Source organism: Bombus huntii, chromosome 11 (genome assembly GCF_024542735.1).
Source record: "Bombus huntii isolate Logan2020A chromosome 11, iyBomHunt1.1, whole genome shotgun sequence".
In the NCBI taxonomy this organism is placed as follows: domain Eukaryota; kingdom Metazoa; phylum Arthropoda; class Insecta; order Hymenoptera; family Apidae; genus Bombus; species Bombus huntii.
The window spans coordinates 1,633,010-1,656,376 of record NC_066248.1 but is presented as its reverse complement, the minus strand read 5'-3'; the positions used below and the strand labels follow the sequence as shown (position 1 = coordinate 1,656,376).

The 23,367-nt window shown below is 37.3% G+C and overlaps 1 protein-coding gene across 1 annotated transcript in view; it reads left to right on the top strand.

Moving 5' to 3' along the window:
* The window catches only part of LOC126871049 (neural-cadherin-like), a 189,455-nt gene that overhangs the window by 32,200 nt on the left and 133,888 nt on the right, over positions 1-23,367 (top strand). The window contains exons 2-11 of the mRNA XM_050629410.1: positions 9,734-11,106; positions 11,570-11,614; positions 14,158-14,349; positions 15,426-15,672; positions 15,839-16,058; positions 16,473-16,749; positions 17,409-18,004; positions 18,298-18,444; positions 20,634-20,825; positions 22,466-22,531. Of these exons, the coding sequence (XP_050485367.1) occupies positions 9,804-11,106; positions 11,570-11,614; positions 14,158-14,349; positions 15,426-15,672; positions 15,839-16,058; positions 16,473-16,749; positions 17,409-18,004; positions 18,298-18,444; positions 20,634-20,825; positions 22,466-22,531 (3,285 nt within the window). The 5' untranslated portion in view covers positions 9,734-9,803. The remainder of the gene's footprint in view (positions 1-9,733; positions 11,107-11,569; positions 11,615-14,157; positions 14,350-15,425; positions 15,673-15,838; positions 16,059-16,472; positions 16,750-17,408; positions 18,005-18,297; positions 18,445-20,633; positions 20,826-22,465; positions 22,532-23,367) is intronic.

The following is a 23,367-nucleotide window of genomic DNA, read 5'->3' as shown; positions in this document are numbered from 1 at the left end:
GCGGTACTTACTCCTCATAATTGGCTTAATTGAACTCTTCACGTTCATTGCTAATCACCGACGCGATACCGCTCTTACGGTCCCTAGAATTCGTGCATGGTTTCCGAGGTACTCGTACCACGTCGAGCGTCAAAGAAGAAGTTTTTCGTCAACGAGTTTAGAAGAATTTTCACGAAGAATTTTGTGAGAAACGTTTTTCGGAGAATAAAATAGAAAATTGATGGAATCTGGAAAGAGAAATTGGGAATCATCGTGCATTAAATAACGCATCAGTAATTGTACATTTGCTTCGTAATAAATAGATCTAAGAATATAAATATATTTTTAAATTGTATAAATATCCTATAAATTTATAAGTATCGATAAATTTCTAATTTAACGTAACTTAATATTTGAGCGAGTTGCTTTCACGTTTTAAACGAACATATTCAAAGGGTATTCTATAAGAGGACAATATAACGTCAAGCAAATGTTATGAAAGCGTTCCATATTTTACTTAGGAAATTATTTTCAGCGATGTTTTAATAAATTCAACGACTCTGTTACTTAATAAGCCAATACGAAACACATATGCCAATTACGAAACTCCTCTGGTAAACATATCGTTTTATAGCTTCACAAATTACCTACATCATTCAGGTTTTCTGCTAAATGAACCACGCGCGGACGATGCAATAAACAAAATAACGTAGAGGGTTGTATCTCGTTTAAAAATACCCACATAAAATGCCAACATTTTCCTGCTGCTCGAGAACTTGAAAGATCTCTCTTCCAAGTGGCTTGACTAATAAATAAAATTGAAACGTCACGTTAATTCACCAGAAAAATCATACGGGCACGGCCTCACACACTTCGTAGGTCGAAAACTTTTTAATGTTTTATATCGTATGATCTTCGATAAATGGGCTTCGACGATCCTTTTAATAAAAACTCACCCATCCATACTGGTTTCTGTCCGTACTCTTCAATTATTCCCGCATGTGCCCCTTGTAATTCCTCGAGCCGCAAACCGAGCAACATAAGTTATTAATCTTCGATGAAGGAAGGTGTAGCTTTGTAAAACATTTAAAAACCTGGTATTATCGTTTATCCGTAAAATATATCAACACGATTTAATTGATTCGTATTTCAAATTAGTATTGGCGTAACGTAATTTTCCGTGCCTCTTATTAATTTCAATCGAACATTCTTAGCATCATAACTTGTAATATATTAACACGTAGTGTATCGATTATTAAATTTCGATTTTGATTTATTGATCTTTTATTCGAATTACGTTGATGCTGTAACACGGACAGATCGATAGCGACGAAAGTTAGAAAACGACATTGAAGGGATTGTATAAAGCATTAGTGCTATTAATAATCCATTATGTTTTTTTTTCTTTGATAAATGAACGATGACGGAAAAGTAGAACGGGAGTCTATTTTTGTTTTATTCGCTAACATCTTACCGGATAAGTATGTGACATGTGTAGACAAAAATAAATATTATTTGACTCATTCAGGGTATATAAGATGACTCTTTCTTTTTCTACGGTTTCTGTACAGTTTCAAACTTATCTTATAATCCATTTATCGATGATCATAAATACTTTGCAATAATTAGATGTCGTAAAAAAAATGTAACGAACAGTCTGGAAAAATAGAGCGCACAGGAAACGAAGGTACAACTTGATCGAATTTAACGATCAATGCTTCGTGCGCGAGTGATCAAAATGTGAAAATGTGTCGATGAAACGTGGCGTTGCATCGAGATTTCGGATTTCATAATGAAAAGTTTAATTACGAAATAATCAGCTGCGTCGTGACTGTTTCGTGAATTTCTACGCGTTTAAATACACGTACCGTGATCGTGTGTGCGTGCGTAGATGTACGTCAGTTGCAATAGTTTTTGCAACGTGGTCGTCGATGTATAACTACCGTTTAATCCGAAAATTGATACTGACGCTAACGAATGACCTGTCGATTCCTGCTGCATGACCAGCCGCCTATCTACCCCTGTTTCCACACTCGTCTCACCTATACTATCGCCACAATTTGCCGATAGCTCATTCTCTGTATTCTTCAGATTCGCTGATCATCTTTTTTTTTTTTTTTTTTTTTTGATATCGTTGTCGTTGATTTTCGACGATTTAATTGGCGATGGTCGCATCGTTACAAGCATTCCTTCGGGTGTTACGTCGATCTCGCGTTAATTTAATGCTGCATCGCTTGCAACGAAAAGATCGATCTTGGTATATGGAATTCGAGAAGTTTTCGTGGGGATTAAATTGTTCGTTGACGGTAGAATCGTAAAAGGAGATTGGATATGTAGATAAATAGGCTTGAATTGTTTTTCTTCGAGTAAGTTTAGTGAGAAATATTTCTATGATATTGTAGTATAGACATAGTACTTTGATAATGGGTTAAAAATATTGCGATAGTTTTTTTTTTTTTTAGTGCAATTTTGTTTTGTTAGGGAGAAGGGAGTTGTACAGAAAGAAATCAAGATTATAAAGATATAGAAGAATGTATAATTAACTTTTTCCGTTTGTACTTCGTCAGGATGTTCTATGTGTATAAATAAGAAGAAAAAATTATATATAAGAAAAAAAGTTACAAAGATATTGATATAGACCGAAAAGGTCTATACTAACCGGAAAATAGAACTAGTAAATTGTTGAATAATTTAAAAGATATAAAATATATGGATTTTTGTGTACGTCAGTTCGACCCGGTAAAATATTAAAATAGATTCGTGTAATTGAAAAAACGTAATCGCAGGACGAACGGTTAAAATAACAAAGACACGGTTTGTAGCGTAATTCGTAGTGTTCGGAACTTTCAGAAAGTTTCACAGTAGCTGAAAATAGAATTACGCGGGCTAGGAAACTTTTCCATTTTATAATGTAATTAAAGTACACCTCACAAACTGACAGCCGGGCCTTTAAATCTGTGACAAGTTTTAATTTCCGCTGGTATATTAAATAATGTTACTCGAGCTTTTATTTATTTATTTTAATATAAATATTTCGGTCGATGTTTTCGTTTCGCAATATATTAAAATTATTTCAGAAACAATTGTAACTTGCGCATTCATAGGTTCTTCTTCTTTCTTCAAATCAAAGCAGAAAGCAACTAACTTTCGTTTCTCTTGGAGGATACACGGTTTCAGCGAATTGTGCATTCAATAGACAATCAAATGTCGTTTGAAGAAAAGGCTTCCATGGCAGATCCACGAGCAACGCGAGCTGAAAACAATTGTTTCACGTCGAAACGCGTAGCAGCGTGCTCTCTTTCAGCGATATCGCGTTAGCGATTTCGAGTTTGTCGGTGCTTTATTCTTTCGGCCTGGAAACCATAACAGTAATGAAAGTTCCGAGATGCATAAAGACTCGGTTGCTAGGTTTCGTGGCCTGGCCGCGATATACATGGATTTCTTTGGTGTGGCTAAAAGCCTCCTGTGGTTTTAACGAAAGCCAGAAAATCTCGATCCTTTTGTTTCATTGCTGAGATCGTAAATGATGAGATTTAGAATCCTTCATTTCCTCGTTACAAAGATCACTGTTGACACATAATGTACATAATGTACATAAAACAATCGTAAAGCAATCCATCAGACTATATATATATAATTAATAATTTACAATATTTAGTAATTTACAAGTACATAATTATTTCGAATCGCGTGTATAAATTATAGGCATGTTTATAATACAAGTTAGCTTGTCCCATTTCAGAAATTACATTCGTTTAAAACACGTGTATTGGCTTATCAACGATTTGCTTTAATCATTGAAGCATAAAATGTATTTTATTCACTGTTTGTTGTTGTGGCTCTATTTGACCAGTCATATATTCGGTTAATTGAATATTTGTAGTTTGTTCAGTTTCAACAGATTCGTTTCTGTCGCGTTCATTATGCATAAAATGATATATATCGTCAAGCCCTTTCAATAGCTCTTTGTACAGACATACACGTGTATACATCTATTTCGTGTATCGTTTTATCATCAAATAAAATCAAAAGAATAATCGTATCAAAGGTATTAAAGTTGATATCGGCTTAATGAGTAAGTACATGTTGAAATGTTATTATAACTCTTTTATCACTATACTGCGACCTTTTCTACAAATTTATATTTTTATCAGTACATGACTAAGAAGTAGAGTCTATCATGACTAGAGATTTGTTGTTTCACCCATTAAAATAAAAAAACACGAGTACCTGTTGTATTTTGAATACTATATGTAACAGATATATGTGTTTTTGCATATCATATATATTTCAGGCATTCTCGAACCTTTAGATCTTCTATAAATCTATAAGCATAGATATAACATAACCACCATATAACAAGAACACATAAATTGCGCATTATTTATCGAAAAAGTCGTTCATTCTTTGGAAATCGCGTTTACAATTCTTTTTGTAAAATTAACGATCGAATTTCATTATTGCTGCGTAAAAATAAATCTGGCACAAACGATTTATTAATGTATCGTATCTTATTATAATTTTCGTGCAAAATATCTAAATAAACGATTCAGCCAAAATTGAATCGGAAGTTAAAATTTCCGCCCGATATACATAAACAATGTTAATTTCGCTATTGTTTCGTGCATGTAATACGATCGTGCAATTTAGATTAATAATATTTAGCATAATCACAGGTATAAGCACAATTGTTGAGCATTATGATTAATGTTATTTTATATTAATTTCGAGGAATAATGTCTGCCAACGCATAGCCGGCGAGCATCCAACAATTTCTTCGCGCATTTAAACGAACAGTAAATCGTGTTAAGGGTCATATGGCAAATATTTTGTGGATCGCTTGTCGGCAAGCAGACGCGAAAGGTGATCAGAATCTGAATAAAAATGTTTCATTTCCATTAAAAAATGTCTGTACTTAATAATGATATTCATAAAACGGTTTCGCATATATTTTCTTCTCTCATGCGAAAGTAAAGTCGATTATTCCAGCAGCGTGTGTGTCGTTTTTAATTCCGATAATCAAGGTTTTACTATAATAGCATACTAAGGAAAGAGAAGCGAAAAAAGTTTCGAAAATCCGATAATTCAACGGAAGTCGTCGGTGTTCTGTGTAAAGAATGCACGATGCGTGTAGAGAAGATGAGAAGGGATCGTTTGCCTTCCGACATTTCGAAAATTATACGGATCGAGCGCCGTGAAATCGCGTGGGCACGCACACGAACCCATCGAGCGACGCTCGGGGATAAATCTTCGCTGTTAATAGGCTTATGTCACGATTTAATACGAGCTCCACGGGTTCATGACGATCGAAGAAAAAGGCTACACGTTCGGTCTGGTAACATGCCGTGTAAGCGGATCGCTTTATCGTGAAACACATCGGGATTCTCCTTGTCTTTGGCGACAATTTCGCGTTAATGTTAATTGAGAAACGATGCGATGTACAATGGCGATATAATTTGTTTTTCATGGTTGTCTCTCGTAGAAAGGTTTTCATTAAGATAAAGGTTAGTAACTGGATGAAACGCGACGAGGTTTTCCTTTAAGGAACCCGAATCTGATTTTTCTCAGCACACTGTCATTTACATACGAATCCTCGCATTTCACGGATTATCTTTTTTTTTTTTAAGACACTCGACGAAGAAAGAATGAAAAAGTTACGCAACCACGATGAAAGGCGGCAAGAAGAGAATAATACGAATAAGTCTATCAGAGATCCCTGATGCGGCGTTTCGCAAACATTTCCGCGGTATTCGCATAATCGCGTAATAACTTAATCTGTTTCAGTTATTCAACGTAAGAGCTCGATTCCACCTCCGATTTTCAGGCTCATGAATGAATAATTACGGATTACTCGAGGTGGAAAGAACTTTTGAACGAGAAAAGCGTGTCGTGTGGAATATTTTCGCAAACTTTTGCTCCATGAATAGCAAAAACGTTTTATCGAACTTCCTTCTATTCTACGCTAGAATCTCTACCATACTAATTAAATTAACAGGATCTTAATTTTATCTCGTTGAATTCTCAGATACACGCTCAAGCAGGATTACCTAAATAATAATTAGTTCTTTTAACTTTTTTAAAGGTTCTTCTTACTTGTAATATTCTAGTTTGAGTAGTTCGTTCAGTAGAAACAATTCTGTTTAAAGCTCCGATGAAATAAAATTCGAAATTTCTTTATATCGTATCTTAATACATCGATTTGTGTGAGATAAAAATGACTGTATTTTAGTATGTATTATACAAAAGTATTGGACCACCTACTAAACGGGAACAGTTTGTTTTTACGTCGTAATTCCAAAGAGCGCTTAAGAATTATTGGTAGTCCTCGAAACACAATGACGTAGTCTTAAGCTACATTCGACACTCGATCTAATCTATGATTCTTATTAACTTTTCAACTCGTCGCTTATTAACAGCCCCAAAAAACCAACTCTAATCTTTCGACCCTTTTTTTCTCATCGTGTTTAACCGTGAGTTGTTCGGTTTACACAGCGGCATCTTACTGGATTTAAAAGGAAGAGGCCTGTAAGAAGGAAGTCGGACGTCTGTCACAAGTGCGTCTCTCAGTTTCTTTTTGAAGGGCGGCTGGTATGGGTCGATGTATCGTTTCGTTTTCCATGCTGGAGCTTGGCTGGTCCCAGCTGAAGGCAGTCACTTAATACGTTTCAAGGAGGGATTAGGTATCGTGTTTCTCGGGACTCCGGACTTAACCGTATAACGCTCGCCCGGCCCCTGGCATCTGCTCTCACTGCGAATTATGACGTCGTTGATTCGCAGGGCCGAATAACGTGACCTTCCACGATCGCTTTCCGATTACAGACCGCTGGAAACGTTGGAGGGTCTTCGAGAATAGGGATACAATTCCCCGTAGCACTGTTTTTGGAAGAAATTAAGCACCAGGGATGATAAAACGAGAATTCTGTAAGGTTTAAAAGGATTGAAGTGCTTAAGTAGTAGAAAGAGTAGTTTGGGTAACTGTAATAGAGGGAATTTGGTTGAACAGTTACATATGCGTACACATTAGCGAATTTTTTTCTCGAAGAGAGCTAGATTCCGACAATATTATTTTGGGAATTTTTGGAGATTGAGGTTGGAAGGGATGGAAGTGCTCGAATTTTAGGTAAAGAGGATTCGGTAACTGTAAGAAATGAAATTCTACTATGAAATGGAAGTCTGCTATTTTTGGATTCTTGAACATGTTAAAAAAAAGAAAAAAAAAAAAGGAAGAAAAGGAACAAAAGATTTAAGACTTTCACACGTCCTGATTATAATTATGACCACAATTGTTAAAACTTTGGTGGCTTCCGAAAGGTATTGAACCGCATTATATAGTTTCCCAAACGGATATATTTGACAAAAACGAAATAGACGTCGTACAGGAAAATCTTGAATATACCACTTACGAAGAGTGATGCACTAATCCGTAATTGAAGCAATTGAATGGAGTATATAACAGTTAACGTCTAGACACCCAATATCAGAGATATTCATAATTATTTCCTTACATCCTATAGCCATAACTTTTCATAGATTTCGTATTGTATCATTGTACGAAGAATAATTCCAATCAAGCGTAAAACGATTAGAATTGAAAACCGATATTTCAATCCAATTGAGATTATTCCATCATCGAATATCGCATTTTTCCTCGTGTATGTTCTTGTAAAATTTTACGTATTATATCTGCCATTTTTCGTCGCGTTATTTTTAATTCTGCTAATTGACGTGACAAACGATACAAATTGTTGCGGTCATATCGATAAAACTCTGAATTTGCATAAATATCCTAGCAATTATACACATCCCCTCCCTCAAGAACGATTCTTACAGAATTTACCATATACGTAAATTATATATTTTTACATATTATTTATTCTGAGTATCGTTGCTGTTTAAATTCTTGCGAGAGCATAAACACATTCGCAACCTACTCATAGGTATTTCTCGAGATGGGCATGCAAAAAGCGAACACGATGTAAACAATGAACGCGGAAAACGCGAGCGTGGAAGAAACTGCAATCATCGCGTCATTGTCCCCTTTTGTCGGTGGAAATATCAATACTCTGGCGCTGGTTGCTGCTTCTGGTGTTCGTTGGATCCAAGCCGAGAGAGGCAGGAGAGACACGGACGCGACGCGATGAACAATGTCCGCAACGTTGCACCGGAAATAAGAACCGGCGCGTACGAGTTGACCATTGTCATTTAGTAAGCCCCCTGTTCCATTTGATTCTATTCACGCCCCGGGGAGGACCGGATGTGAGGTCAGCCGCGGCTCGTTTAAGTTCGAAACTACTCCGGTGAAAAAAGGCCCACAAAGGACGAGACATTTTCGCGTGACAACGCGTGACAACGTCTCCTGCGTTTAGCCTCGGTTCATTGTTACCTTTTCAATTTCTCAACGCTTCTCAATTTCTCGACGCGAAGGAATTCCTTTTCTTTCTACGTTGAATAATCGATCAGCCGAAATGGTAAAGAAGGGAATTACCAAAAGCGAAGATCTCCGATCGAAGTAAAAAACGTATCTTCTTATTGAAACGCGGGTATTGTTCATACAAATTGTATCGATATCGCAAGGAAAAACAAAATCTACGTTCTTACGAATAAACAAAACGGAAATCGAAGAACCTTTTTGGTTTTAAACGTGATGATTAATAAGATACATATATGTGTATATTATCGTTTATAAAATATACACAAAGTGATTGGATTTTTGAACGAATGAATTTTTATTTTCAACTATTTAAACGAGAAGTGAAAAGTTGAAATACGCGACGTAGATACAGGCAAAGTATCTCGCCCATCGTTTAAACAGTAAACACAAATCAACCATGAACATACCCGTTTCGTGAATAGTCCGAAAATTAACCACTCGATATGTCCACAACATGGTGTTCCATACCGTATCAGCAGCGCGATAAGCAGCTAAGTGTTGAAACGCAATTTAAAGCCGACCCTTCATGATGAGAATAGCACGAATTCTGCTAATCATGCCTCATCGTGGCTTCATTCAGTTCGATTCACCTTCCAATTTCAACAGCTTTCAGAAATCGATACAACAGTTCGTGCTATGCCGATAGTACCAGTAATTGTACGCCGACGCAATTAAAATAAAAATATTCAATAAATCCCTGACTTATAACAAACCAAACAAATATTATGCAATTACACGAATAAATCATTTACGTTTTACTTATGACGATACTCGTATTGTCATCGTCACATGGATGACGATGCGGTCGTGTAGACGTATACGCGCGAACTGTTTAAAGGGAGGCATAAATTTAAATCAGCCAGTGGATTATAGTCGACGAAATAATTTATCGTCGTTTCGGGATTGCCGAGCTTCGTTTCTCGCGCAATTTTCGCAACATAAACGACGATCGATCTTTCTCAATCCCAACGAATTTCGAAAGCTGCTGACAAATCAAATATTTCGATCGCAGAGAAAACGATTGTTCGATAATTCGATCCTTCTCTTCATTCGATTATTTACAATCGCATCGATCACCATAATAAGTTATTACCGATTCAATTGAAATCATATTTCCAACAAAATTAGATTCTAAAGCAGATTCTTAGTTTCAGAACGACGTTTCGATACGAGCGGAATTATGCTGTACCATTTCTTATATTTAACGTACGTTACATCCTAGATAAATGAAAGGAAAGGTACCTCCGATTCATAACGTAGAAACCATTTAAAACTTTGTCCGGAACACCTCGACTAATTCCACCGTATCTCGTCAAATTTCAGGTGGTGTCAGCACTCATGCTTTAGTAAAACAGCGAAGAAACTGAGAGAGGAGCGGACAAGAGGCAGCACGATGTGGCGTATACTCGTGGTCGCGGTCCTGCTGGTGACCACGGTGTCGGTGGACGGCGATAAAGTGGTGGTTCTGCCTCATGACGTCTATCCGGGCTACGAAGTGACGCTATTCAACACAAAACGGCCATCGAACTTTCATCTAATGGAGAACAATTTTTCCAAGTTCTTCACCGTGCTCGGGAACGGTCTGGTGATGACCACGTCCGACTTATCGCCGTTGGTCGATCGATCAGTCAACCTTATCGTACTGGAGGAATTGGCCAACAGCACCGAAACGCATTTCCTTCATCTCTACGTAATTAATCGCAGAAATATGATCACCTTCTCTCACGATCACTTGGGCGAGGGAGAGGTTGCAGAGAATTCTGCCGCGGGCACCTTGATCGACGGTTTCCCTGTTCTAAGGGCTCGAGGGAGCTTTCCGGTTCATTATACCATTCTGCCGGACGAGACAGGCGACAGACCGTTCGCCTTGAAAGAGGAGGATTCGAATCAAACGGGATTCAACTTGACGTTGAACAGCCAAAAGGAGGGCGTCAGAGTGGTGACCGCAAAACCTCTGGATCGAGAGACTAAGAAGCTTTACACGGTCGTGATCCACGCTTCTGACGGCTATCTGCTGAGCAGTTCGCAAATCAACGGTCTGGTGCACGTGTTGGACGAGAACGACAACAGTCCCGTGTTCGAAAAGGAGCAGTACACGTTCGAGATCAGACCGACCAGCTCGGACGGTATTAACGAGAATTCCGTCGCTCTTCCTGGCTGGAAACGATTCTCCACCGTGGGCAAGGTGGCGGCGAAGGACGCTGACGGTGACAAAGTCGCGTACAAATTGCTTACACCGAGCAGCCTACTGGTGGTCGTGCCACAGACCGGGGAACTGATGCTCGTTGGCGAACCGGAAATTACCATGGAGGAGAACAGCGAATGCGTGGTGATCGTGGAGGCCCACGATGTGCGTAGCCCGAGTCGATCGACAGAGAAACCGGCCAAGGTCGTCGTAAGATTTTTAACGTCCGATTCGACGGAGGTGGAGGTACATAGAATACAGAAGAGAAGGGTGACGAGAGCTGTTAGGCCTACGAAGAAGGTGGACTTCACGGAAGCGGACGGCGACGTCGAGGGAAAAATCGCGTTTTATTTGGAAAAGGAGAATGAGAAAGAGACGTACAAGATCAGGGATGAGAATAAGTGGGTCACGGTAGACTCGAATGGTTCGGTTATAGTCAAACAAAAATGGGATTACGAGGAGCTGGGATCGGAAAAGACCATTGATTTTTGGGTGACTATTACGAACACAGGTAAATTATTTAAGACGCGTAAGGTACTTTTAACGATATCTCGAGATATTTCTTCGCGAATTTGTCTAAATAATCGTATATCGTTTAGATTTCTTCATTTGTTTTTCATTTCTGGTAAAACGAAGCTTTTAAGGGTAGAGAGTGACGAAAGAAATAATAGTACAAAAAATTATGTTAGAAATGTTATAAGATTATTGTTTGGGAGAATTAAACCGTATAATAAAAGATCAAGATATACGTATGATACTTGATGATGAATTATTACTTATGAGTCACTTTAAAGATTGGGGAACATCTCAAAAAGAGATGATAGTAAAAAAAAAGATGCTAGATTTCTTCCCATGTTTCAGAATCACTCTCTACGAAATTTAATTTTTCTGATTGAATTCTTCTCAATCTTTTATAAGTATCATATTGTTTCTCTTAATTAATCTTTATTTTGTTATTCGCCCCGTGGCCGAAGAACGGTGTTCGCGGTATCCATCGTACATGCGGTGTCCATTCCACGGTACAATTTTAATTTTTACTCGACATTTTTCCTTCGAACACACCGTACATGGAGCATTCGCCTTCTCATCGTCTATACTATTGCCTCGGTTATTCTCGTTCCTTCTGCGAATTTTCTTTCAAAGCGGATGAAGGTGTCCCTCGCTTCTTAGAAATAGTGCACGCCAAACGATCATACACTTAATCGATCGATCTCGCGAAAGTAGTAATACGATACAACATCTGGCCGTCGAATTAGGACCACTTAAAACTTCTAACATTTTTCATTCTTCTAATAAAATTGAGAAACGCGTGGAAACTTTAATACGAAAGTTTATTAATTACCGAAGTGTTATAGATATACGTGGTGTATACTTTAAGACCGGTAAGATTCTACGAGTAAAAGTTTATTTAAGTCACATCTTTAAGAAAAGAAGGGAATTTTTTGGCAGGTTTAGTGAGATTCGAAACAACGTTCGATTAATACGTATCTAAATATATTATAGGTAATTTTAATTAAAGTGGTATAATGACAAATTACTGGATATACGTGTATAGCGATGTTTCTATCTGAACAAAAGTGAATATTAATTTAATACAAAAGCGCCTGTATCGTTTTGGTAATTGTAAAAAACCATTTGATAATCCTAATGTTAAATTAATTACGATTGTCCACGCGATCAATAATAATTGAGGCAATGAACGCAAGACGATTTCTCATTTTCGACATAGCATCGTAATTGCGAAAGTAGAATTTTTGCGCATGGATCCGATTCGATGGTCAGAAGCTGTACAATACGAGGCACGGCAAGAAATATCGAAAGTTTACATCCGGCGTGAAGCTCTCTGCTCTTTGCTCTTTGCTCGCACGTGGATACAATTTCCTTTCGGAACGGGTAATTGTTCGAACGTGCGGTTCGTACACTGGGGTCGAGCGATAATTACAGTTTCACCGGGAAAAATGTGCTGGGCGCATGTTACGCATGAAGGGGCCGGAAGGAATTAAATTACGTCGTATTCCGGTACGTTAACGTTATTTAGTAACGCGGCTTGCTCGCGAAATTATTACGTTGTCACAGTTTCCAGTATAATGCAGACATCGTTCTCACATTTTAATTTTGTTCTACTTCCTCTTCCTTTTTCTTTTGTTTCAACCCCGTCTGTTTGAATAGACCACGATCTATTAATTATGACAGCTAGCAGGAAACTCAAAGGTATTTCTTGCCGTGCATCCGCACTTTAGTTATCTGTGCTTTTGTGTCACTCTTACTAATAACGAATGTTTTCTTTCCCGCATTCTCGGCTTCCACAGGATTTCAATGTAAGTAGGCACACGTGTCATGCTTATTTTTATATTTTTTCTTACAATCGTACGTTTGCGTGTACTTGGTGTAAAGACAGACGTACTAGGAGACGATAAAAATTCTACGCTCTTAGTTTCATACTATGTCGGAACAGAATGTGTCCTTAAATTGAAATACTTGCGATCGAAAGTTTTGTTTGCTTCAAGAGTGATATATTTTGAAGTATTTCAAAATTGAGATGGTAAAATATTTTCATTCGAATCGGCAAAAGAAGGGTATGAAACTAGAATCGGACAATTTTTATCTATACCTCGTATATGAATCGAAACAGCTTTGGTAGCTTAGTAGTTCGCGTAGAATGGATCTTATATTTTCATGCATTAGACGCTGATTCAAATTATAGAGCTTGCTACGTAGAGCGCTGTTTCGCTGGGTCGACAGTGTTTATAAGCGATGACGGAGGAAAATGTAATTTAATAAACTGAATTCCTCTCCTGATGGAAGCTTTAGTGACAGAATGTTTGACGCTATAGCAATTCGGCCTATAGATAAGATTTCAACGCCGTTCTGGACCAATTTTCTAAAAATCTGTTCGTCGTGTCGCGTCGTCAGAATTCGTTAACTTCTCCACGATGTAAGCGTAATATCTTTTAAACTGCACAATACAATATTTACGATATTTACACAGTATCGTTGCAAAAGAAGAACAAATTTCCTATTTTAATCTTTTCATATCAGTCGCAATTGGATTACGGACGTCTATGCAAATTCACATTTTTCTAAATTCAATTAAATCTGAACAAATTTATCTTAACCAATACACGTTCTAACTCGCCGCTTTAAATATTTATATATCTTTGCATATTACGCGTATCATGCACATAATTGCACTTGCAAATTTATATCACTATCACGCTAAATCCATTCACAAACATTTCCATCGATCCAATGTATCGAACACCATTTTCGTAATACCAATATCAAGTAATTCGAAACGACTGAAACGTTTGGAAAACGTAGGGCCAAGCTTGTTTTATCCTACACCTGAAATAGAATATCGTACTAGAATTGAATATACCGCCTATATACAGAGCAATTTCATTTGAAGGCTCGCGTTAGATTTAACAGGCCAAAGGTCAAAGCGTCGGACAAGATAACGTCAAATGGTATTCGGTCACCGCCTTTGAACACTGTCTACCGTTTTCTGTCAATGGGAGGTCACCATTGCCAAGCTGTATCAATAACCGATCGATGATTACAGACACGGACAATCAGCGTGTCATTATCAACGTGAAGGACGTTAACGACGAGCCACCGTACTTCATAAATCGGCCTCTACCAATGCAAACGGTCGTACAACTGAATGCACCGCCGAATACTCACGTGTTTACCCTTCAAGCCAGGGATCCTGACACCGACAGCAATATTCACTATTTCATCGTACGAGATCGAAGTACGTATGAATTGGATATTAACGTGTATAACCCATAACGTTGCCAATCGAGCCGTGAAAACTCAGCGTAGAAATGCTCGAACGTTACGTGCATTTCGATTGAACGCAATTATCTAGCCTGTAACGCTTGTATAACTGGGAATTACTCCGCCGTATATGGTGTAATACCATAATTGCGAAGGGAAATTATGACGGGTAATCGATATTGCGAGCGAAGTTTCTTAATCGTTCGACGCTTTGAGTAGTTCACCGGAGGATTCCGTGGATCGTGGGAAAATATATGGAAGATAATTTATCACGGCTGTCATGTTCGTAAAAGTATAGGGAGAAGTATGTAGCCGTGCATGCGATGTAGGTACAGATCTTCCTAAGGATACTCAAAACAGCGAATAGTATCCATCGAAGATTACGTACGTATTTACCGCACACTGTATCTCCCGACTTATCTATGATACCGACGAATTTACAGAATAGATACAACGAGACATTAACGAGTATTTTCTTAGTTTTGTAACGATGTGGTAATTACGTACGCCGTATCGTGAGATAATGTGGTATAATGAATTTTCTATGGAATGAAATAACTTTTAATTAAGGCTTGATAGCGGACAACGTTATCTTTGTAAAACAAGTAACGGCGAAAAATTCCATGAAACCAAGAAATGTAAAATTCTGTAACGTTGAATACTAAAATTTTATCTCGTTGATAAGAGTTGGAGAAGAAAACAATGATGATAGAAATAACGCGATAAAAAGTTTTATAAAATCTACAGATCCATTAGGGGAAGGAAATAAAAGATTCAACCATTACGATTTCAACTCTCGAGGAAAAGAAAAATAAAAGACAAAAAAAGAAAAAAAGAAAAAATAGGAAAATAGTCGAAAAGACTGAGAAAGGTATATAATAAGTAGAAAATTGACGATGATTTGCGACAAGGGTGCTAGTTACCACGGGGACCGCTTTCCATGAAATATCCATGAAAATTCCGCGTGAATCATTCAATCCCTCCCGTTCAATGTCGATCGCCATAAAATTATCCAGTTGAAAAATAAATGGTGCGCGTTTTACTTTGCAGCTGGAGGCCGTTTCGAGGTAGATGAGCGATCCGGCGTTGTACGCACCCGAGGGACCGATCTTTTTCAGCTGGACATGGAATACGTTCTGTACGTGAAAGCGGAGGATCAGAACGGTCGTATAGATGAGAGGCGTTTTCAGTCGACTCCTGAGGAGCGTTTATCGATCGTAGGTGGAAAACGCGCGCCGCAGTTCTATATGACGGCGTATGAAGCTGAAATACCGGAAAACCAGAAGAAGGATTCCGAGTAAGTTGAACGCTTTTCAAATTTTGCTGTGCAGCCGATGCTTTCGCTTAACTCGTTTCACGTATGGACTTACGAGAGGAAATAGATATAATACCTATCCTGCAACTTGATTTGATACTGTAGTTATTCCACACTTTCAAGGTCACGGGGAATTATGTTATTTCAGTATCATATCGGTGAAAGCAAAATCATTCGCCGATCGTGAAATTCGGTACACGCTGAAGGCACAAGGACAAGGTGCAGCGGGAACATTCAATATCGGACCAACCACTGGCATTGTGAAATTGGCGAAAGAATTAGACTTCGAAGATCTACGTCAACCACACATTTATTCTCTTAGTGTCACAGCTACCGAAGATTCTGGTGGTTTCTCCACGTCAGTCGAGGTAAATATATCTGCGTCTCTTTGCATTCGAATAAATGTTATTTAGAATCCGGGATATCTGTAAAATTGTACTCGAGATGAGGACTATTTTTCAGGATGAAAGTGTCGTTACTTTACTTGATAAAAAATTACGCTACTTAGCGGAACAAACGATACATAAATAAAAGATATTTCAATAGAGAACCGAGCGCTTGTAAAAGAAAAGAAATATTTTTTCGTTAAACAATCAAATTACGTATTATCAGTTTTCTACTTTGAATTTCCTACTATAAACCGGTATTTGGAGCATTTTTTAATCACAACTCTTTCATATAGTAGACCGGCGATGTAAAGAAAACTAGGACAGCGAGAAATTGTTATCAAATCGTCGACTTGATCGAGTGGTCGTTGTTCAAATTGTCGCATAATTTTCCAGTTAACCATACGGGTTTCGGATGTAAATGATAACGCACCGAAATTCGAATTGCCTGATTATCAAGCACACAACGTGGACGAGGACATATCGTTAGGCACAAGTATACTGAAAGTGAAAGCAACCGATGCGGATTCTGGTGCAAACGCGGAAATAGAGTATCTGGTGTCGGACGACCACTTCAGCGTGGACTCGAGTGGGATCATTGTTAACAATAAACAGCTGGACGCTGATAACAACAATGCTTACTACGAATTCGTAGTTACCGCCAAAGACAAAGGTATATGTTCCCTTTAGTTCACTATGTACTTTTCTAGATTTCTTAATCTTTTACTAAAATATTGCGGTTGTATTTATTTGTCTTTTATAAATGTTACGGGATGAAACTTGAAAAAGTAAGATTGAATTTTCTATTTATATTCCGCAGTTATAGTACGTAAAGTAGATTTAGTAAGTAAAGAGATTGATGACACTTTAATGCGTGGATTCATCTTTCAGAAATTCAATAAAACTTCTATCTTTTATGTTCTCGTTATTTCAGTTTGAAACGAAGAAAAGAATAAAAATGTATTATAAATAGCATAATCATCCATTTTTCAACCCTTTCAGGACAGAATGTTTCTTTTTCTTCTTTTTTTTTTTTTTTTTTTACATTTTCAGCCACGTTTTGTTTAGCAGTTATCGATAATAGAAATACGTATTACCTTTTCTGGTGTTTTTGCAAGAAACACGCTAAAAGCATAACGCGCTAAATTTTCAAGGCAATTTTTGTAAGGAGTGTTTTCTTTGCTCTTCGTAGAGCGTAGAGCTTGATACTTCATTTGCAAGCATATCATTTTTTCATATCGTTCTTGGCCCAATTTATGTACCCGTTCTTTTCATATTATTTTCATTCTCCATTCTCGTATTATTTCCTCTAACATTCGATTACGTTTCCAGGTGAACCACCGAAAACTGGCACGGCGACAGTCCGTATATATACGAAGAACAAGAACGACGAGGAACCAAAGTTTTCGCAGCAGGTGTACACGCCAAACGTGGACGAGAACGCCGGACCTAACACGCTGGTCACAACTGTCGTCGCTTCCGACAAGGACGGCGACAATGTTCGGTTCCGATTCGTCGGTGGTAATACCACATCCGGCCAGTTCGTAATCGAGGAGATCACCGGTGTGATTCGTCTCCATGGAAAAGCGATCTCTTTGGATAGAGATAAATACGAGCTGAACGTGACTGCTCTCGACGACGGTGCTTGTTGCCCCAATGGAGAAACCACTACACACACCAGCACAGCTGTTGTCGTGGTCTTCATTACTGACGTGAACGATAACAAACCAGTTTTCAAGGAATGCAGCATGTACAATCCGAAAGTCGAAGAAGGTGCGCCAAATGGTAGCACCGTAATCAAGGTTCAAGCTACTGACGAAGATAAGGGAGTGAATGGACAAGTGAAATACTCGATCGTACAGCAACCGAATCAGAAGGGAACCAAGTTCACCGTCGACGAAGAGACTGGACAAGTTTTGACGAATAAGGTATATTTTGCTATTAAGTTGGTTGATTAGAGAATTTATGATAAATGGATGTAGGTATTGACGATTATTGCGAATGTTTGTGCAAGTCGATTAATAGCGTTATGAAATGTTTTATATTTTTTCTTTTTTCTATGATATAAAATTGAAAAATACGTTTTTTATGTTTGAGAGTAATACGAGCGTAGAACGGCTTCCAAACTTTTACGAAAAGTAATAATTTAGTAAATTAACGAATTGGAGAATTAAGGAATTAAAGTTATCAGAGTTTATTAAAACTACTTTGATATTTTCAGGTATTTGATCGTGAAGGCGATGATGGCAAATTTGTATCAGTTACCGTTAAAGCAACGGATCAGGGTGAACCTTCCTTGGAAGGTGTTTGCTCCTTCACTGTTGAAATCACCGATGTTAATGATAACCCACCACTGTTCGATCGTCAGGTGAGTAAAAGTATAAAAAACTATAAGTATTACTTGCGTAATGTACATAATTTACAAAATGAACACCATTACACAATTTAAGAAACCAAACGAATTTTTTCATCATATTCCAAAATCTCTGTAAAAATTTAAATTGTTGATTTACTTTTCGATCTTTATAAAGCAACTCTAATTACACTCGCAGAAGCTTCCTTAACAAGCACAAGTACCCCAAGCTCGCGTAATAAATCAAAATCATTAAATTTCCTCCATCGATAAACTACCAAACTAACAGTAAATACAGAAAACAGCCAGAAGAATAACGAAAATTTTCACGTAAAGCATTTCGAAAGATAGCCGAAGGCGAGCTCTTGCTTTGTGTTTTGTTTCGTTTCGATATTTCAATTAGTTTCTCAGATATTACGTTTTAAAAACTACGTTTATAACGTTCATATTGTCGTATCGTTCATTCGGGCATGACCTACTTTATTCTTTGAAAATGTGTACGTTGCGAGTAGTAATGTGATAGCAAAAAAATTGCTGACTCCACATCGCTGATCACAGTGCGATGCAGGTGCTTGGGGCAGGTCAGTTGCAACGTGCGAGCGAGAAATTCGACAGTTAAAATCCCGATATCTAGAAAATTACATTTCATATCAACTTGGAACGGAGGGCATTCTAAAGGCGAGACTATCAAACAGTTATTAACGTTATTATAAGTAAGGATTTATTAGAGAATGTAATGTTATTAATTCCAATTTTTGAAGAAAGGAAAACGCAGTAACATTTAATGATTGAATTTTCAAACAGAAAGTCTTAATAGACAGTTCTTTCAATCAAATGTCTTCGAATGGAAGACTGATAAACTTGATCGTTAAAAATACTTCTATACTTTCAATTTATACTTGTGTTCTAATCGTGAGTAATACATTTACGTTAGGATGTATTTTAAATTGAAGAATTAAAGGATTAAAGTTGTTAGGCTGTAAAAGATATTTGGAAATTAACTTTTTCTTAAATATTAATAAGACTGATCAACGGCCACAAGTAGAGAACATAATTCGCATTTCTCGACCTTTACAGCAACATACGCTGTACAAGTAGTAAATTTAAAAAATCAAAAGTTAAACGTTGCTAGATTCTAAAAGTTAGTCCCAAAATATCCTCTTTTTAAATTTTAAAGTAATTTTTTAAAGTAATTAGTCTCGATCGTAATTAAGCTATAGATTAATTGTATTATCAGAATATTATCAAACTGTGAGAGAAGAATCAGGTTAGAAGCGGATAAATATGCACTCCTTTCGACATATGCGAATGTTTTAGTAGCAAGTACATGTTTGACGTTTCGTTTCATTTGTATTTGTGCCGTGTCTCATTTGGACAATTTCCTGATATTCATCGTCGGAGCAAAATATCAGCGGATATTCATTGCGAAACGAGAGGCGAGGGTGGGCGGGCTAAAAACTAAAGAAGAGAAAATTGCCTTTCGCGTAGTGGTATTGCGGCACTTGATGCCCTTTGAAATTCAAGCGTTGACTATGGCGGTACACAAAGGGACACGTTCGAAGGAAATGCAAAAGATGCTTGACCGGGCCATTTTGCACTTTGTGCGCCGGTATAGCTGTTCGGAATAAATTAACAGACTCTTGTTCGAAACAAATGAAAGAGGATCTCTTCGTGGTTTGCATATTATTCGTTCGCCATATGTCAGTCTTTTCTCTTTCCCTTCTCGTTTATGAAATTAACATCTGATGCTTTGTTGTGCAAGTATGTGCCATTTAATCTGGAAATTATCACAGAGAAATTTCATGGAAATCGTGAACTATATTGTTTTCTCTCTATAAAGTAGTCTATTTCTATTTTTGTTCTCTCCTCCTATATATATATTCAATTCTTCATTTTATTTCATCTAAACGAATATTTGTAAAAAAAGAGACGTTACATGTTTTTATCTAAAGACAAAATTTCTATTAAGTTTTTAATTTAAATTTAATTTAAATCTTACTTTAACGGTAATGTAGTTACGATGTTTCATTTTTACTTTTAGAGAAAAATCTTTCTGCTTATAAAAGAAATAACACTACAAATTAATATGCATAGAAATAATTTTTCCCAGTGTAAATCTCTTAATGATTAAACGTGGAATCTATCTTTCATAGAAACCAGCTCCTCGTTTATAAATCCGCAAATGAATTCTCATCTATTTTCAGCGATACGTAGAGAATGTAAAACAGGACGCCAGTATCGGAACAAACATTCTTAGAGTATCGGCATCGGACGAGGATGCCGATAATAACGGTGCCATAACGTATTCGTTGAGCTCTCCTAACAATGAACAAGGATTGGAGTACTTTGAGATTCAACCAGAGTCTGGTTGGATCGTCTTAAAGAAGCCCCTAGACGTGAGTATTCTCGTTAATGAAAATTTACATATATGACTCTCTTTAGCAGTAACAACAGCAATCGTTCTCTGGAGGACCACCGTGTGTTCTCGAGCAAGAAACATCCGGTTCTTCGAGCTGCGTCTATCAACGATCACCTTTTATGCTTCGATCGCGTTTACAAATATTTATCGACATAAATGTACGGTATTAGAACATTATAACGTATTTTCATACAACGATGGTATTATATCGTAAAAAAAAAAACAAAGAAGGGAAAAAACGACAAGGAAGAAAAACTAAGCGCAAGTTTCATGATGTCAACGAAGAACTGATTAATAAGCCGAGAATGCACGTGGCGTTCTCCAATATTATCATTAGATATGCCCAAATTTACGATATACACATACACGTATATGTACCATAAAGGATACTTATACGTGTGTGTGTATATTGAAGAAATATATATATAGATATATAGATATATTTATATTTATATTTATATGATATAAATACAAAACTTTTTGTGAGTGTACACCTTCTGCCGATATATATCTCTATATTGTACGTTTACGTTGACTTACGTTCTTTAACACGAATCCGTTTTGTTGCTGATCGGATAACTTGTATACTAATATACGTTTTGGTCGGCAATTATTTCTCTAATTATCACTAATATGCAACGAAATGAGTTTCCTTTTTACGGCACATGTATAGAACTTTTTAATTCCCATTGATATGCACAATGTGTTCACTATGGTAAATACTTAGCTATGCCTGATTTCCTTCAAACGCTTCATGTACCTGAATCGATCGACCGTTCGGGCTATTTTCGCAACAGAACACTCTCTCTCTGTCTCTCTCATTCTTTCTATCGAGAACATGCTCGCGGCGCGAGTACCTTTTAAACAAGTTCCAATCGAGCTACCGAACACCTCTTATCTCCAAGTTTTGTTCATCGCCGTGTCGATTGTCAACGTACGTCATTCTATCTTTTTTCCTTATTTTACATAAGTATTTTTTATTTCCTCTTGATCACTTTCGTTCGATCTGTTTCTTTTTTCTGTTGTTCCTTCAACGTTCGCTTGATAACAAAAAAAAAAAAAAAAAGAAAGAAAGGAAGAAAAGAAAAGAAAAGAAAAAGCGAGAAAAGAACACATTTCTCGACGTTTTTATTTTTCGCTCGTTCAGAAAGATTCGTGTTTTTTCTTCCCGTGCTTTTGTTTCACTTAAATTCTTGTTTCCCGTTCGCGATTATTTTCGATTCATCGGAATATTTTCAATTACGAAAAGAAAAAAGAAAAGAGTAAAGGTGAATCGCGGCGCGGTTTCGAGTTGCGCGACTCGGGCCAAACGACTCGTGACAAACGAGCGTGTGCACTTTTCATTATCCAACCTTAGCCACGGAGAAAGACTGTCTGCGTGTTTTCTTTTTTTTTTTTAATCATGGTACTCTTTCTTTTTGTTCTCTCTCTCTTTTTTGTATACGCGTCACAGAGCGCCGCGGAGAAACGACACCGGGAAGGAAACGATCGAATAACAGAGCAAAAGGAAGGGAAACGAACGAGACCCAACTAATTACCTTTTAATTAATTCTCCTTAACTTAAAATACTAATGTGAATGTTTTTCAAAAGGGAAGTGATGTTTTTTGAACTTCCAGGAGCAGGTGGGAACGACATTTTTTGAGCCCCACGTACGGTGTACTTCAACCTCTACGCATTTTGTGGTGCATCAGACATAAACAATTTTTGAAAATGCTTGCAATATTTTATATGAATGTGTTTTTGATTCCTTTACAGGAACTCTGATCTCTCTCTCTCTCTCTCTCTCTCTCCCCCCCCTCCTCCCCCCCTCTAGATCTTTCTTTCACTCCGTTTCTCGTATTCTTTCGTTTGAACGTTTTTTTCGGTCTGTTTCATTCTAAATTTTCCCTTTTTCGTTTATTTTTGTTCCTTGAACTTCTCGTTTCGTGCATTTTGTTTTCTATACGATTTGTGAAACTTCTCTTTTTCTCTGATTCTCTTTGTGAATATTCATGAAGTTAAATCAGCGAAAGATGTAATTTTTAACGTTTGCATTTTGTTAAGAAAGAAAAGAAAGTACATTGAAGGATGCCTTTTGATCTTTGTATTTTTTACGTTCTCTGTACACGGAGCAATTCTTTGTTGCTTTTCCTTTCGCGTGTTCTTTTGCATTTTGTACTATTTTTCGTGAAGTTTTCTCCCCTTTTGTCCGTCCGACGCTTCCTCACTTTCATCCTCTGTGCTCCCCGCAAACCACGACGTGACTGACAATGAGCCAAAAAAAAATAAAACCGGAAAAAAAAGAAACGAGAGACATTTTTTGCCGAGAGTGCAATAACGAATAAAACCGTAAGAAATCTGTCCGTGGTGTGACATTTTTTCTTCTGTGATTGGGGCGGCATACCACTGTCGTAACGAAACAGACAAAAATATATATATATATATAAAAACGGAATAATGCAGATCTATAAACACACTCGACGAGGCAACGTAACGAAAAAATAGTAAAATAAAATAAAAAAAAAAAAAAATACACGGT